This window comes from Octodon degus, unplaced genomic scaffold, assembly GCF_000260255.1.
Source record: "Octodon degus isolate 3935 unplaced genomic scaffold, OctDeg1.0 scaffold00080, whole genome shotgun sequence".
Lineage (NCBI taxonomy): Eukaryota > Metazoa > Chordata > Mammalia > Rodentia > Octodontidae > Octodon > Octodon degus.
Genome location: NW_004524656.1, coordinates 4424733 through 4440189, shown reverse-complemented (window position 1 = coordinate 4440189; position 15457 = coordinate 4424733). Strand labels below are relative to the sequence as shown.

The following is a 15457-nucleotide window of genomic DNA, read 5'->3' as shown; positions in this document are numbered from 1 at the left end:
AAAAGGACTGAACTAGGACAGTAAGTTTTGGACTCAAGAGAAGAGGGTTGATTTGAAAAATACTGAGGAGGTAAAACCAGAAGCAGTTGGGACTGGTGCCTGGAACTGAGGAGCTGGGATAGGGCCACAGTGTTTGGGTAGTGCTGCCATGAGGTCAGAGCTGATTATGTGCAATGAGATGGTTGGCATTAACTCTGTAAGCAGCGTAAGGGGAGTGGTGGGGATGGAGGCAGATTATAGTGGGTCAAGGAGAATCTGGGATGAAATCAGGTCAAGGGATCATGAAGCAATCACTTGTAAAGCCTGGCTTGAGTGCAAGGAGCAGAGGAAGGGCAGACACACTGCGCACATGGTGGGGGGGGACCCTGACCATGACCCAGCTAGGGGAGAAGGCTGACCTGAGAGAGACTGAAGACTGAGGAGAGGAAGTAGGTAGGAAGAGGCGGGCAGACCCGGGTACAGGGGGAAGCTATGGTGCTCATCTGGGGAGCAGGAGCCCTGTCCTCTTAGCCTTTTGGAAGATACAGGGGCACAGAGTCAAAGAAATTGCCACAAGGTGGCCTCACTTCCATCCGTGTGAGCCAAGCGTGAGGGACGTGGGAGTTGGGCAGTGGCTAGAGGTGAAGGTTCCCGTAATGTTTGAATTGTGCCCACTCCCTAACTCCTGTGTTGAATTCCTGCAGCCAGATACCCTCAGAATGTCTCTGTGCTTGGACATAGTATCTTCAAGGAGGTAATGAAATTCAAGTGAGCTCATTAGGGGTGACCGTGGTCCAGCATGACTGGGGTCCTTAGAAGAGGAAGAGACCAGGACATGGATACACACAGCAAAGACGGTATGGAGATCAGGGAGAAGTTGGCCTCCTCCAGGCCAAGGAGAGGGACTCCGGAAACCAGTCCTGACATGCCACACTCACACTCACACCTCCAGAGTTGTGTGGGGATATGTTTCTGTTATAAGCCACCTTGTGTGTGACACTTTGTTATGGCCATCCTGGCCAGGGAACCTAGTGTATGGCATGAGAGGGAGCTGGCCCAGCCAGGCGATGGCTCGTGATGGTCCAGTGTTGGTCTTGGGTTTGGATAAAGGTGTGAGCTAGGGATGCGAGTCTGCGTGCATGGTGGGGTGATTTGGTCCAGCTAGAGGGGGGCCTGGGCCCAGCAGGCTGCAGGGAAGCCTGTGAGGACAAGAGCTGAGTGGAGGCTGGTGCCGGATGAGCGGCAGGGTAGGGCTACGTCTGGGGACCAGGAGCTCGGAGTGAGCAGCCAGGGGGCAGCGGAGGAGTAGCGCTCTCGGACTCCCTGGGGGTCACACTGTTTCTTTTTCTTGTTAGTGTGGGGGTGCAGCAGACCGAGCCTAGCAGCCATAGGCGGTGTTGCAGACAGTGTGTAGGTGACAACTCCAGTACAACTGTTTCACTCCTCTCTTGAAGAGGTGAGTCCTCACAGTGCCTGTAATCTGCAGCGCACCTTAGGAAGAGCCCAGGGACACGAGGCCAGTCTTCCCAGCTGAGTCGTGCCTGGGTTGTTGAGACTCTGTGTAAGCCCTATTGCATTTGGCACAGGCGGGCAGGGCAGGAGAACCCTGGAGGGTGTTGCTGATTCCTCTGCCCCGCAGACCTGTGCACAGGAGCATCTTCTAGGCCACTGCACCGCGGACAGAGACTAATCTGACGTTTGCTGCTGGGGATGCAAAGTCAGGCAGCCTCGAGCTTGCATCCCTGCAGTAACCTTTCTCCAAGGGCCACTGCGTGTCCACAGGCCTGCCCGTATGGAAAAGAATCAGGGATAGACCTTACCCTCAGGCAGCTGGCCCTCTATGGAAGGGAAAATAGGCAACCAAATGGGTAGAACAGAGAAATGAGGGAGTTCAAAGGGAAGGGAATTCTTTTGGGATGGGGAATCTGGGAAGACTCAAAAGCAGGAGAGTAAACTCTAGGGTTTTAAAGTATGACCAGGAAGCCAGTGGTGGTGTGTACACACCTGTAATCCTGTAATCCTAAGCACTCTTAGAGGCTAAGATAGGAAGATTGCAGGTTTAAGCCCAGGCTGGGCAATTTAGTGACATAACAAAACCTCAATTCAAAAGTTTTTTTAAATGGGTAGGGGTGTAGATCAGTGTGGAAGACCTGGGTTCGATTCCTAGTACTGCAAATATGCATGCATACATAATACGTGTATAATGCATATGCACTGGCAGCTAAGGACACTCACAGACACAGTTAGGAAGTGTCCGCTGTGAGGTGCTCCTCAGAGGCCAGACTTTCTTTCCCCATGCCTGAGCCTCATAGAGAAGAGGGAGGGGTCTAAGACTTGGCGCTTGTGGGGAGAAAGGCTCAATGTAACTGTGGAAGACAGCTGGCTTCTTGGACAAGAAGAGCGTGCATTGAGTCCACCTGAACTGGAAAAATCGTAGTACATGGAGTCCCCAGGCCTGGAGAGGGGTCGGACCGGGTCCCCACACATCTCCATCTCAGCCCGGCCCTTGCTGCAGCCCTTGCTGCCGGCTCACTGTGGCTGCTGGTGGACATCCTGCAGAGCAGTCTCCAGGGCCTGAGGATGTGCTGGCTCCTAGTGCTCGCATTTGGCAGCAACTGAGCCCTCTGAACATCCTGGCCTAGCCAGACAGCCAGGCCTGAGGGACGTGGTGTTGGCCAGCAGCGTCTGCCTCGCATTAAGAGCACGCTGCCCCCCTTCATCCATCTGGCTGTTCTCCTGAGACTGCTGGAGAACAAGTGTGCTGTTTGGTAACGGCCTGCTGCAGGCATGTTCCTGGGCCATCCTGAGAGAATCTAATCCTCCTCCGTCTTATCTTCGGCCTCCACAGCCCCAGAATTCAGCTCCTATTGTCAACCTAATTATCCCAATCCCAGTATGTTTGATGCCAACCAGCCAGCCAGCAGAGGTACTTCCCTGCCAGAAGTGAACCACTGGCTAGAACTAAAACCTTACTGAAGAACCCTGTGAAGAGTGGTGTGGGGTAGGGAGTAGGGAGAGCAGGGCTGTGGGTCTTCCTGAGCTGGCAAGCCCCTGCCCAGAGCTTCTGACTGCAGAGGCCCTGCTGAGCCAACCCTGTGGAAAGGAAAGTGGGAAGGGGTGCGAGGGCCCTCACAGTCTCCTTTGTGTAGGATGCCCGTATTCCCTATTGCCTCCCTGTCTCAAAGTATGTCCAGTGGTGCTCTGTGAGCTGACTGTTCAGTCTCTTCCTGCTCATCTGAATTTGTATTAGTGCATTGTCTTGATCAGCTTGGGTTCCCATAACAAAATGTCATAGACCAAGTGGCTGACACAGCAGAACTTTATTTTTCTTTCTTCAGAAAACTGCCTTTGGCTTGTTCGTGGCTACCTCCCTGCACCGGGCTCTTATGGTGGGGGAAAGAGAAGGGAGGAAGGAGGGAGGGAGAAAAGAGTGAGTAAGAGGGTAGTAATGCTGTAAGCTCAAGCCTCCACCTTTAGGAGCTCATGTAACCTTAATCACATCTGCTTCCAAATGCAGTCACATGAAGAGTTAGGGTTTCAACATACTCATTGGGGGTAGAGAAATGATGTCTATAGGTAACATGGGGGAGAGGGATGGGGGAGAGGGATGGGAGAGAGGGCAGGGAGGGAGGGAGGGAGGGAGGGAGGAGAGAGAGAGAGAGAGAGAGAGAGAGAGAGAGAGAGAGAGCGCACACACAAGAACAGATAGAACCAGCTGGCTGTGGACCAGACCCTTGGGTGTGTGTTGCCTGCTGTGCTGTAGCTATAACTGTACCCTTTGTGTCCCTGTGGAATGGTACACAAAGTACTGTCACAGTACACGGTACAACAATACTGTAACTTTGTGACATGAACACCTAAGTCAAAACATTTCTTAGGTCCCAAATTTCAGGTGAAGTGCGTGGGTGTTGGGTTAGGTTTCTGCATCTGTGACAAACTAATTGGAGGTTTTAAACTTAAAAGAAGAAAGATGTACCTCTGGTTCATGGTTCTAGCCCATGGTTGCTTGGCCCTCTTGCTTGGGACCTGTGCTAGAGCAGATCATAATTGTAAGTGGGCAGGTGGAAGAGACTGCTTGCCGCCTGGTGACTGGGAAGCAGATGGAGAAAAAGGGTGCCCGGGGTCCAGGGTCCCCTTCCAGCACACCCCAGTGCCCTAACTTTCTCTCATTAGGCTCCACTTCCTAAAAGCTGTATCACTGCCCCATAGTGTCACAGACTGGCTGGGGACCAAGCCTTTAATGCATGGGACTTGGAAGGCCATTTAAGATCTGAACCATTTTAGGAGAGATTATTTTCTTAATTTATTTCATTACAACTGATCATTTTTTATTTTAGTTAAATGTATAGGTCTAGTTTAGATATTCATAATGATCATGTTGCTCATGGAGAATTTGTACCTGTCCATGTAACATCCTTAATTCATCTTTTTTCCCCATTCCCTTCCCCTGCCTTCAACCCCTCTCCCCCTCCTTATTTACAAAGCTTTGTTTTCCCTTCATCCTTCTATTACAGCTGATTAAATAGTAGATTGTAAACTGAAACACTGGTAAGAATGAGATCACATAGCCCAGCCAGAGGGAAGAACAGCTTCCTCCAATCTAAACATCTCACAAGGGTGGGGAGAGATAGGAAAGCAGAGAAATTATCTGAGGAGAGCTGGAGTCCAGACTGTGTGCTGGTGTTTCAGAACACTGCCCAGGTGGGATTTCCTTCACCTACAAAGCCCATGAGTCAGGTCAGCCGCCGCACCCTGTCCTCAGCCCCAGTGCCTAGAAAGCCCAATTCTCGTGCACAGGCGGGTGATCTACGATTCGAGAGCAAAGTCTGGAGTCAGTCCGCTGCGATCATTGCTGCTCACCAGCTCCAGGTGCAGGCGCAGGGTAGGCGACTTCTCTGAGTTCCCGTCTCCACATGAGGGTGAACACTTATCTCAGAGTCATTGCAGAAGTCGTATGAGACTGTGTCTACTAAGCGCTTGCTACTGAAAAAGCGCACACTGATTACTGTAAACCGGCATGCTTCCGGTCCCATGATTTGTGATGGGTGGCACTGCCAACTCCTCACTTTCTACCTATCTCTTCCCTATGCTCTAGGGCCAGCCTAGTCATTTCTTTTTATTGTGAAACATTTTTTTTTCCTAGATCATATCTCGTGTGGAACCCCACTATCTATCGTTGGTGGATGTGGAGATGTAATAGTTGAAGATAGAACAGGGCTAGACATCCCCAGAAAGTTTCAAGAAAAGCTTCGCTTCTAGAAGAGTCCCAGGAGTCCCTTCTTATTACTGCTCTCCTCCCAGTCAAAAAGTACCACCTGGTACAGCACAAGGCAACTGTTCCTGCCGCCTGAGGAGCCACCCCATTCCTGTCTTCTCCCTGACGTCACCCTGGTGGGGTTTTCAGTGCTCCCAGTAACGTGTCTGTGGTCCTCTGGCCACCCCTACAGGGGCACATCTCAGGTGAATGTGGGCGTTGGCAGTTAATTCAGAAGCCCACTTTATTGCCTTTGTCTTGGGTTCCTCTTCTTTGGCCCATGCACCGTCACCCGAGTGAATGGAATTTTGTTTTTCTTGTTCAGTGAGTTATGCATACAAATATATGCACAATTGGGGAAAGTGCTATGGAATATTCTCTGTCCTGGATTTTAACTTGTGAGACAGTATGGGAACAGTACCTGGAAAAGACAGCATGGATCTGGATCTGTCCATTTAGCCACCCCAGAGAATCGGGGGCTCTGTGTCGGTGGAGTCTGTTTGCCTTGAAAGATTTAAGTTTTAGGTGTCTTTTTTTTTCTATAATGGGATTATTTAGATAGAATTTACATGAGGCCGGGAGATAGCTTGGTGGTCTAAGCAGTTCAATCCCGGTACCACATGCTATGCTAGGCCCAGAACTCCATGAACACTGAGCCGGCCACCGAAAGCAGGCGTGGTGGTACACACCTGTAATCCCAGCACTGAGAGCTTGAGACAGAAGGATCTCTACAAGCTGCATAGTAAAACTGTACCAAATTTTTTTTAAAAATTTAAATTAGATATAATTTACATACCACATAATTTACATATTTAAAGGATACAGTTCAGCTCTTTTTACTGTATTCCCAGAACTGTGCAGCTATCTTGACTGTAAATTCAGGACATCCCTCTAAGTCCCCTACCCCACTCAGTCAGCCATTAGTCTGCTTGCATTGTCTTTATATCCTAGCGTGTAGAAAAACCCCATTTTAGTTTTCCATCAGTTGATGAACATTTGGGTTCTTTCCACCTTCTGCCACATATAGAATAACATGGCTATAAATGTTTGTAATCATTTTTGTTTGTAGATTTTTGTTTCTGTAACTTACCCTATCAAGACAATTAAGGATTTTAGTTGCTAGTTATACCTGCTATGTGCAAGATCCGGGGTTGAGCACTTATTACTCCTGTAATCTTCACAGAAGCCCAAGGAAGAACCTTCTCCCCATTTTCCATATGAGCAAACCGGGGTTCCATGGTTAATAAAGGGTAGAAGTGCCTTTCTGTGACCCTGTAGCCCTGGTTCTCGTGCTCCTTCCAAAAGCTGGCAGGAGCATGTTGGAACTGCACCATCCCAGCTGTCCCCACAGAGTGATCAAGTCTAGATGAGGGGCCACCTAATGTGACTGTCTTAACTGAATCCTCATACCACGTGGTTGCCTTCCTAGCCCTAAAATTGAATGAAGAAAAAAGGTCCAGAGCAGGTGCATGGCTCACCCAGGTAACGTAGTTCGTGGGCACCAGAGGCTGGGGCCCCAGTGTCAGCAGTGGCCTGCGCTGCTCCTTGGTCCCTGTGGTGCTCCCTCACTGACTGGGCCTAACCCTCTCTCACCTTGGGAAGAGGTTCTCTTATGCCTGGATTTCCACTCTCAAAGGTTGGCGCATGTGTGGTGCTCTGTGTGTACACAGATGCACAACCAAGGGTGTCAATGTGCCTGGGCCTCAGTGGCCTCATACAGACATACCCTGGTGGCCTGCTACTATATTTACAGAGTCCCTGAGGGGCACACCCACATTCAGATTCACCTGCCTGCAAACAGAACCCCTGAAGCATGGGAAGAGCTTGCATTTACAATAGTGCTGAGATGAGAGACTTAGCAATCTACCTGGAAATGGAAGAGGGTAGTTGGGAGAGGTTTGGGGAAGAGGTAACAGTCGTGGGTGATGTACCAACTGTTCCGTGTGCTTGCCTGCCCACAGCTGCTATCTTGGATGACCCCATGGAATGCAGCAGAGGGGAGAGGCTCTCCATCACCCTGGCCAAGAACCGCATCAACCGCGCTCCTGAGAGGCTGGGCAAGGCCAAGGTCGAAGTGGACATCTTTGAGCTGCTCAGAGACAGCGAGTACGAGACTGCAGAAACCAGTACGTAGAATGGACGGGGCTGGAGGAGGATTAGCTGGTGGTGTGAGCTGCACCTTGCCAGGTCTCTGCTAGAGACACCCTGGGGGAGGGGGAAAAGCAGGAAGGTCTTTGAGGAGTACAGCCTGTATGAGACTTTTGTTGTGAAGAATAAAGACAGAATGCTAATTATTTCATTTACTTAGGGGTCCTGGCCCTAGCTCAGTCCTTTAAGTGGCTGCTTCCACAAAGCTGTCAGCCTCAGGTTGCTGGAGTTCGAGCCTCACAACTCTCCCGCTGGCCAAAAGTGCCCTGAAGGCATTCGAGGACCAAAAAAAAAAAATCCTTATATATATTTCATTTACTCATCTACCTACTCAGCCGCCTCTGAACAAGTGCCCGACCTTGTAAACCAAGTGCACAATCCGCTGTGCCCCCTCTGTGGCACCACGGCCTGTTGCTCATATGACTCTGGCAATTTTGAGTTGAAATGACAGTAAAAAAAGAAGATGCCTTTCAACCCAAGAGAAAGTGAGACTGGGTGTGGTGGTGTGCACCTGTAATCTCAGCTCTTGGGAGGCTGTAAACAGGTGGATCACTACTAGTCTAATCTAGTAGTGAGACCCTGAACACCCTGTAGACCCTTCCCTAAAATACAAAAAACCAGAAAACCCAATGGAAAGCAAAGTAGTTAGGAAAAAGAGGGGTTTGGTTCCCATTATCCCCTGCAAGGGCAGGCCCCACCACCTCCCAGTAGTACCACAGACCAGAAACTAAGTCTTTAACACAGGGCCTTCAGGCAACACTCAAAATCCAAACTATAGCAAGAGCCTCTAAGCCCAGACTAGCTAGCACTCATTCCCTAAGACTTGGAAGCGTCTCCTCCTGTTCAACCCACTTGAATTGTTAACAACCCTCAATGGCAAAAGCATATAAATAAAATAGAAAAAAAGAACTAGTTACTTATTTGTGTCAAACATCAGATCTTCCATATGAGGACCAAAAAGTGTTCTAGACTGGGCTGCTAGAGTTGTGAGAAAGAAAATACTTTCATAGTGCCCAAGTACAGCAGGTGAGGTGTTGGCAGGACCCAGAAAAGGGAGACGAGGAGGAAGGTGGTGACCCCAAGACCTGCCAACCGCTCTCTTTTGTGTTTACAACTGCTGTAATGCTTTCGCACTGTTGGAACTAAGCTCGTTCCTCTGTGAGTTTGATTTCCTTAGTTTTGTCTTGCCCTTGTCTCATAGTGGCTTCCGAGGCCTGATTAACTCTTTGTTTATTCATTGATGAGCTTTGTGGGGGTGCGTCAGTGGCAGCTTCCCACAGTGGCTCTTCCTCAGGGTTGCTGAGGTGGAGAACCTGATGGATCCAGCTCGTTTTGCTGTGTGGTCAGTCTCACAAGTATTGGCCAGATTGTCCACTGGCTACCCTTGATGACTGTGCCCACTTTCTGGTCCTGTAGCTGTGACCGAGGGTGTATTATGCTGTGCCAAACAGTGCTAGTGAGGCCCTCAGGAGCATGGATGCCTCCAGACAGGGGATGGTGGAATGAGAAGCAAAATAGTTGTTCATGTGTTCATTAACTCATTGAGTCAGTGAATATTTATTGAGTTACTATTATGCTTGGTTCTAGGGAATAAGAGTTTATCAGGGAAGAGATAAAAGTCCTGCTTGTCATAGAGGTTAATTTGTAGTACAATGAACGGAAAATTCGATTTCCCAAGATCTTCCAAGTGAAATCGGATATACCAGCAGTGACTTCCAGTGGATCTTCTAGTCCTGTCTGCAGGATTTCTTTGTTTAGATCTTAGATGAGGGCTCAGACTTCTAAACAGTTCTGAAGTCCATTTGTACTGAGTCCATCAGCCCCACCTATGGGCTTCCCTGGCAGGACCAAAAGTGCAGATTTGCCTGCTGTGGATGGCATCATTACCAGATGGAAATTTCCACTCCCAGTGACCCAGGCAGCCTGCTTGGTGAAGTCAATGCACATAAAATATTAAGCCAGGTGAATTGGGAATAAAGGAAATTGACATCTTTATTCAGAGCTTTGGGTATCTTTGTATTGCCCTTCATTTAGGTGCCAGATATTTTATTAGCAAGTAGCCCTCATTCAGCTTTTACATCTTACTGTATTGTAGACATGATTAAATTTGTTAGAAAATGAAACTTCTGGATCTTTCTACCCCAAAGGCCTTTGTGTTATGGGAAGCTGGAGTGCTGTCCCACAGTGGGATTTAAACAGTTCAGACTAAGCAGTTCATACACAGGTTCCACCTGCCCAAAGTAAGGGCATGATAGATGGATGGTAGGTCAGTGCTGCTGGCTGAACTGGGGGGACAGGGAGTGGATGTCAGTGGAGGAAGTAGGGGAAGGAACACAGAAAAGGGGCAGCACCCCTGGGTGGAAGAGGACTGCAAGCTCTGTGATTCTTCCTTTGAGCCATCTGTGTAGTATAAAAATTAGGATCGTGGGTTTCAGAATCAGACCAACTCGGGTTATGTTCTGCTTGTGCCGTTGATGAGCTGTATAACGAGACAGGCTGCTTCACCATTTTATGTTTCAGTTTTCTTATTTGTAAAACAAGAGGGACGGTAATGCCACTTTAAGGGTTGTTCAGAGCACCCCACAAGATGGTGGGGGCAGCCTTTGCCACCATTCACGCAGGGATAGTAAGTGAACACGTGCAGCTTTTGTTGGCTTTGTTCTCTTCCAGTCGCAGCTGAGCAGGCTGCCTCTCAGTGTCTTTACCCTGTTTCAAAGTTAGGCCATAACCACGTGGCAGCACTGTCCCCAGGCTCTTCTCAGGTGGCTTGCGGAATGTCAACAGCCGTCCTAGTTGGATAGTCCCCTTCTCTTTCCAGTTATCCGGGCTTGATGCATCCAAAAGCTTTGAGCTTGGGAGGTAATGGTGGGCTCCCCCAAGCCAACTGCCCCTCAGTGTCACTGACTCGTTTTTCCCTGGACTGGAGGGCCAAGGCCAGTTTGCATCACTGATTTAAAAATGTGCATGTGGCCCCATGACGCTGAACAACTCCCCCAAGTTCACACCTGTCACGCTGTGGCCAGGGAATTTGCTTCAAGGGAACGAAAGATCCCCGGGGATAATGTTTGTGGCTGTAGGGCACAGAAACCGCCACTGAAGCAGCGGCTGTAGCAGCCCAGCAGGGCACAGTGAGGCCTCGCTTTCTGTAATAGGAGGGATTCCAAAGCTCAGTCCACGTCCCACTTAGTGAATTGCTTTCGGGTTGGGCACGTCATTCCAGGGAAGCAGCGGTTATTTTGAGAATTAAAGATGGTGAAGTTCAAAGAAGGTAAAGATGCTGGAATCTAGGAATTCACCTTGTATGATGTTTGAATATGAGGCTCAGAGTGAGAAAGCATCACATGGGGCATTATTTACCGGCCAGCCTGGGAGCTTGAAAGATGGCAGTAGAAATCACCGTCCCCCCATACTATCAGGTTCAAATAGACTGGTTTTCGTAGAGTAGGTTTAGTTAAAGTGAGGGTCAATGTAAAGCTCCCTGCAACCCATTGGGGCTCCCCCAACCTCTGCCCTTTCACCATTACTGCCTCGGGCTTCTAGATGTTTGACTTCCGAGCTCCCCCCACAGCTCAAGGATCTTAAATAAAAGGGCTGGCCAAGACCTGTGAGGTCATCTCCCCTCCCAGCGGAGCATTCCTCCCCCTCTCCCATATCTCGTCTCCATCACAGCCTTTCTTTTTGCAGGGAGCTTCCCGCCAGACAGGGCAGTCCTCTGTTCCACAGATCACTGTGTCTCCTGCAGTGACTGTATTAGAGCTTAACTAAACGCCACCCCTGTACCACCCAGATACCCCGAGGCGCCATCCCTGCTGCTGCCAGAGACAGTTTGCAGTTTAATTTACTGCAGAGCTGTAAGCAGGGGCTTCCCTAGCAAAACTTCTTTCTTGCCTCGGTTTGTCTCTGTGAGCCAAGCATGCCATCAGCTGTCCCCAGGGCCTCTCCTGGAAGCCCAGAGGCTCACTAATGACAGGGCCTGCTTTGGCTCCAGTGTGCCCAGCCTGGAGCTCAGCATGTGATGTTCTCTTCCTGCACCAGCTGCCGAGCTCCTTGGTGGTCCACGGGCCTTATTCCAGGGGGATGAGACTACCTCTCCTAGGTGAGGGCCAGCATCCCTCCATCAGCCTGACAGAGTAAACTGAGGTCAGCATAAGGAAAGAGAAATTGAGAAGCCAGAAGAGACATGCATATAAATAATGAAATTTGATGATGAGTCACTCAACAAGCATTCCTTGCTCCCCTTTCTCCAGTTACCCACCTCACGTATGCACAATGCAGGCTTGAAAATGCATCAAGCTGCAGCACCTAGAAATCCTCTGGTCCAGAGCCCTCGCTGTGCAGACGAGGCGACTGGCCCTCCCTTGTACTGTCTTCCAGGAAGAAGTTGAGATCCAAATGTCTGTAAAGTGACCTAATGCCTACATAGATCTCCTTTGGTGTACGAGGGAGTCCTTCAGACAAGACGTCAGACCAGAATAGAGGCCAGGTGCACAAGGGAGGGGTCCGGGCCAGCCCTTGGCATTTTCCATAGGTGAAGAAAACAGGAAAAAAAGCATCCAGCTAGGTGGGACGATAGCATGAGCAAAGGCTTGAGCCTGGACAGAGGGTTTGTGTAGGTGGCAGGGCAGATGTGCATAGCAGTGAGAGTTTACCTGGGGCAGAAGGGAGGCCAGAGCTGGTAGGCAGGAGAGACCAGCACCCATACTTGGGCAGGAATCGGATGTGGCAGGATTCTATCCATTACGCTAACAGCGCTGTGGGGTGACACCTTGTGCCTCCAAGTCCTGGTCAGGAATAATTAAAATCTCGCCAGAGTGGGAGGGGCTGCAATTCTGATATCAGGAGATTATTGTGAGGATGAAGAGAGATGCTTGTGACTTAGGGCAGTGCCTGGCGTGATGCCAGCTCACAGCAGATTTTCCATGTGCCCATGATCAGTGGTAGAATAGGCACCGCAAGGCCTCTGAGGGCATCATAGGGACTTGGGGCAACGTGCCTCCCAGCCCATCGCTGGTGTGTGGAATGCCCCAGTAAGTGGCATTGCTCCCCACACAGAGGTTTGGGACCAGGCTGGGGCTTGACACAGCATGTTATTGGTGAGGAGGAAATAGTTTCGTGTGCCCTGAGACCTTTAGGAGCTCCGACCATGCAGACTTGGGGGTGCATCACGGTGGAGAGATCATGCTCCTTGCCTTGTCTTGCGGACAGCAGGTCCAATCCATTCAGCCGCCTGTGTGCCCACGGAGAATTCAGAGTGGAAGGCGCTCGGAGGGAGGGCTTCGGTAGGAAAGACGAAGGGGTTGTGGCATTGTGTGCCTTGTCTGGGATGCTCAGAGCGTCCCTGTATGCTTGATGGCCAACACTAACAGGTACAAAGAGGGACCCTGCCCTGCTGCTCCGCTTGGGCTTCAGCTCAGGAAGTGTCTTTGTGTCTCTAGGTTCTCCTAGCTCTCTGCCCTGTGTCTCTGGCAGCCCTGTAAAGCCAGGATTGTTTAGTGCCTGGGCTCAGAGGGTGGCTGTGGGAGCTCATCCAGGGTCAGCCTGTCAACGAGGACCCACCTCCTCATCCCATCCAGGAAGCCCTTCCCCAGAGGGGCTGCGATGAATAACTCTGGGCACCATCTTCCTCAAATCTAGCCCTTTCCCTCCTCTGCACTGCTGTTGCCTGGAGGAGGGATCTGTGCAGACTCAGGGGGAGGACCCTGTTTTGCTTTGCAGCACCCCACTATAGCCTGCTACTCCAGCAGCTGCTCGACGGTTGCCTTCTGACTCCTCTGCAGGCTCGAGAGCTTAGGGGTCATGGTAGTGCCGCTCGTGTCTCCCTGTTCTCTCTCTTCCCTGCTCCCCAGTATGCAGAGGGAAAGCGATCCTGCCATCCCACCCACAAAATGCTGGGTCTTCCCTTGGGTGGCCTCGGCCTGTGGAGTCAGGCTCTCATGGAGCTCTGGAACTGAGGCCCTTCATGAAACAAAAGGCCACTTCCCAGATCCTGGGCCAGCCCCGGGGCATGGCTGCTGCTAAGAGGGTCATTCGGTGTCACTGCACGCATCGGGCCATTTCATTCCAGTTGTGCAAACATCTGATCAGCCTTTGGCATTACCGGGTCACTGTAACCCTGCGCTTATGACCGGGGGAGGAAGACGCACATGCGGATGCATGTGAGAGGAGCCCTGAAGGGCAGCCCCAGGTCTGCAAATCCCCAGGGCTCCTGTGTTCAGAATACGGAAGTGTGGAGACATTGGAAAGATTATGCAGCTCCTACACCATGTACTGAGTAATAAACAAGAATGCTCACATTCTTACATTCACACATTGTACAGACTGGTTGTCATTCATCTGAAATGCTGAGGACAAGCAGTATGCTTATAATTTCAGAGGGTTTTTAAAAATATATTTGCATAGACTTTACTGGTTAAACATTACTAATACAAAACTCTGAAATCTGGAAAGACCCCAAATCCAAAACATTTTGAACATTATGTCAGTGCCCCCCCCCAAAAAAAATAAAAAAAATTCAGATTTCAGAGCATTTTAGATTTTAGGTTTTTGGATTAGATATGCTTAACCAATGAACAGCTATACATCTGTCTGTTCGCTATTTTGCCACCAAATGAACTTGATGAAGAACACATTTTTGTAAGAATTCATTTTTAGGTGAAACTTTCTTCTTTGGAGAGCCAACATCGTGAGCCCCTTTGGGGTAGTAGCTGACTAGGAAATTAGATTCAGGGGAGGACCCTGCGTTGCTTTGCAGCACCCCACTGTGGTCTGCTACTCCAGGAGCTGCTCGACGGTCGCCTTTTGACTGAGAGGAAATTTCCCTGTCTTCTCAAGACTGCGCAATTTGAATAGGAAATGCCTTCTCAGCTAGGGTCAAGATCTGATCTGGGTGCTGGAGGATCAATAGGAGTTTGGTAGGCAGAAATACAAGACAGGATCTAACCTGCGGTATACTGAGGATACTAAAGGGCCACTGCTTAGAGAAATATTTAAAAAAAAAAAAGAAAGAAAAATATTTCAGACAGGATAATACAAAATGAGTCAAATGATTGTGGAAACCAGTTGGATAGAAATGCAGCTGAACTATTTCAATATTGGTATATAAATATCTGAGCTTCTTTATCAACATATTAGATAGTCAAGCCCAGCATTGGGTCTCACTACTAGGATAAGTGGAAAGAATGTAAATGACATTTTAAGCTATCTACAGCTCTGTAATGTGATGGGAAAACTTCCGTGACTTCTGTGATGGGAGGGCTGCAGATACTGTTAATGTGCTGTCACTTATTGTCTGCATCTGAGGTGCAAGCAGATTCTACCCTTCAGCTGGGGGTGAGAGAAAATAGTGATGTAATCCCTCCAAATGCTCATAGAATCCTAAGCTGGGGCCCCCGCAAGCCCCAGGCAGCAGGAGAACCCTGGTCTAGTCAGAGATGGCCATCTGGAAATGGCTCAGACGGGAAGATAGGAAGCACGTTCTAGGTGAGCAGGTGTGACCTGGGAGGTGACACCCTTGTAGTAAAGGGGTGAGGGCAGGGTTAGGGGCGATCAGACCCACCTGGGCTCTGGTCCTCAGCAGCAGATCTTTTTGCTATGACACAGTATTTCGTATGCAATTTGAAGGGAATGCATGCTCATTATTGAAAGTAATGGAAAGAAGAAGAAAGAAATCACTCAGCCTCCCCGTGGCCAAGGCAGTCTCGGGGATGGGCCACGTAATTGCCGTCCTCCGCAGGAGGCTGTGGGTGGTGAGCTGGCCCTGGAAGCCAGGGTCCGGGTGGCTGACTCTTCGCTCTGTGCTTCCGCTTCTCTGCTTGTTTTTGTGTCTGTGGAATGAAGATGGCCGGAACAGCACCTATTTCATCGCCGTGATTTTAGAGTTAAGTAAGCCGGTTCCTGGAAAGCGCTTCGCATGGGCCGTTATTAGCCCTCAGTAAATGCTGCTCTAATCGCGTCTTCTTCCCGTCAGCCCTCAGAGCATCACTGTTTCCTGCATTTGCCTGGCTTTAGCCTCCATGTAGATGCACATGCGGTTTTGTAGCTGGGTACTGTTGCATAAATACTTTAATGCTATTACAA

At 49.8% G+C, this 15457-nt stretch overlaps 1 protein-coding gene across 1 annotated transcript in view; it reads left to right on the top strand.

The window, feature by feature from the left end:
- Grik4 (glutamate ionotropic receptor kainate type subunit 4) overlaps positions 1-15457 on the top strand; it is a 362522-nt gene that overhangs the window by 149955 nt on the left and 197110 nt on the right. Inside the window, exon 3 of the mRNA XM_004636401.2 lies at positions 7195-7359. Within this exon, the coding sequence (XP_004636458.1) occupies positions 7195-7359 (165 nt within the window). The remainder of the gene's footprint in view (positions 1-7194; positions 7360-15457) is intronic.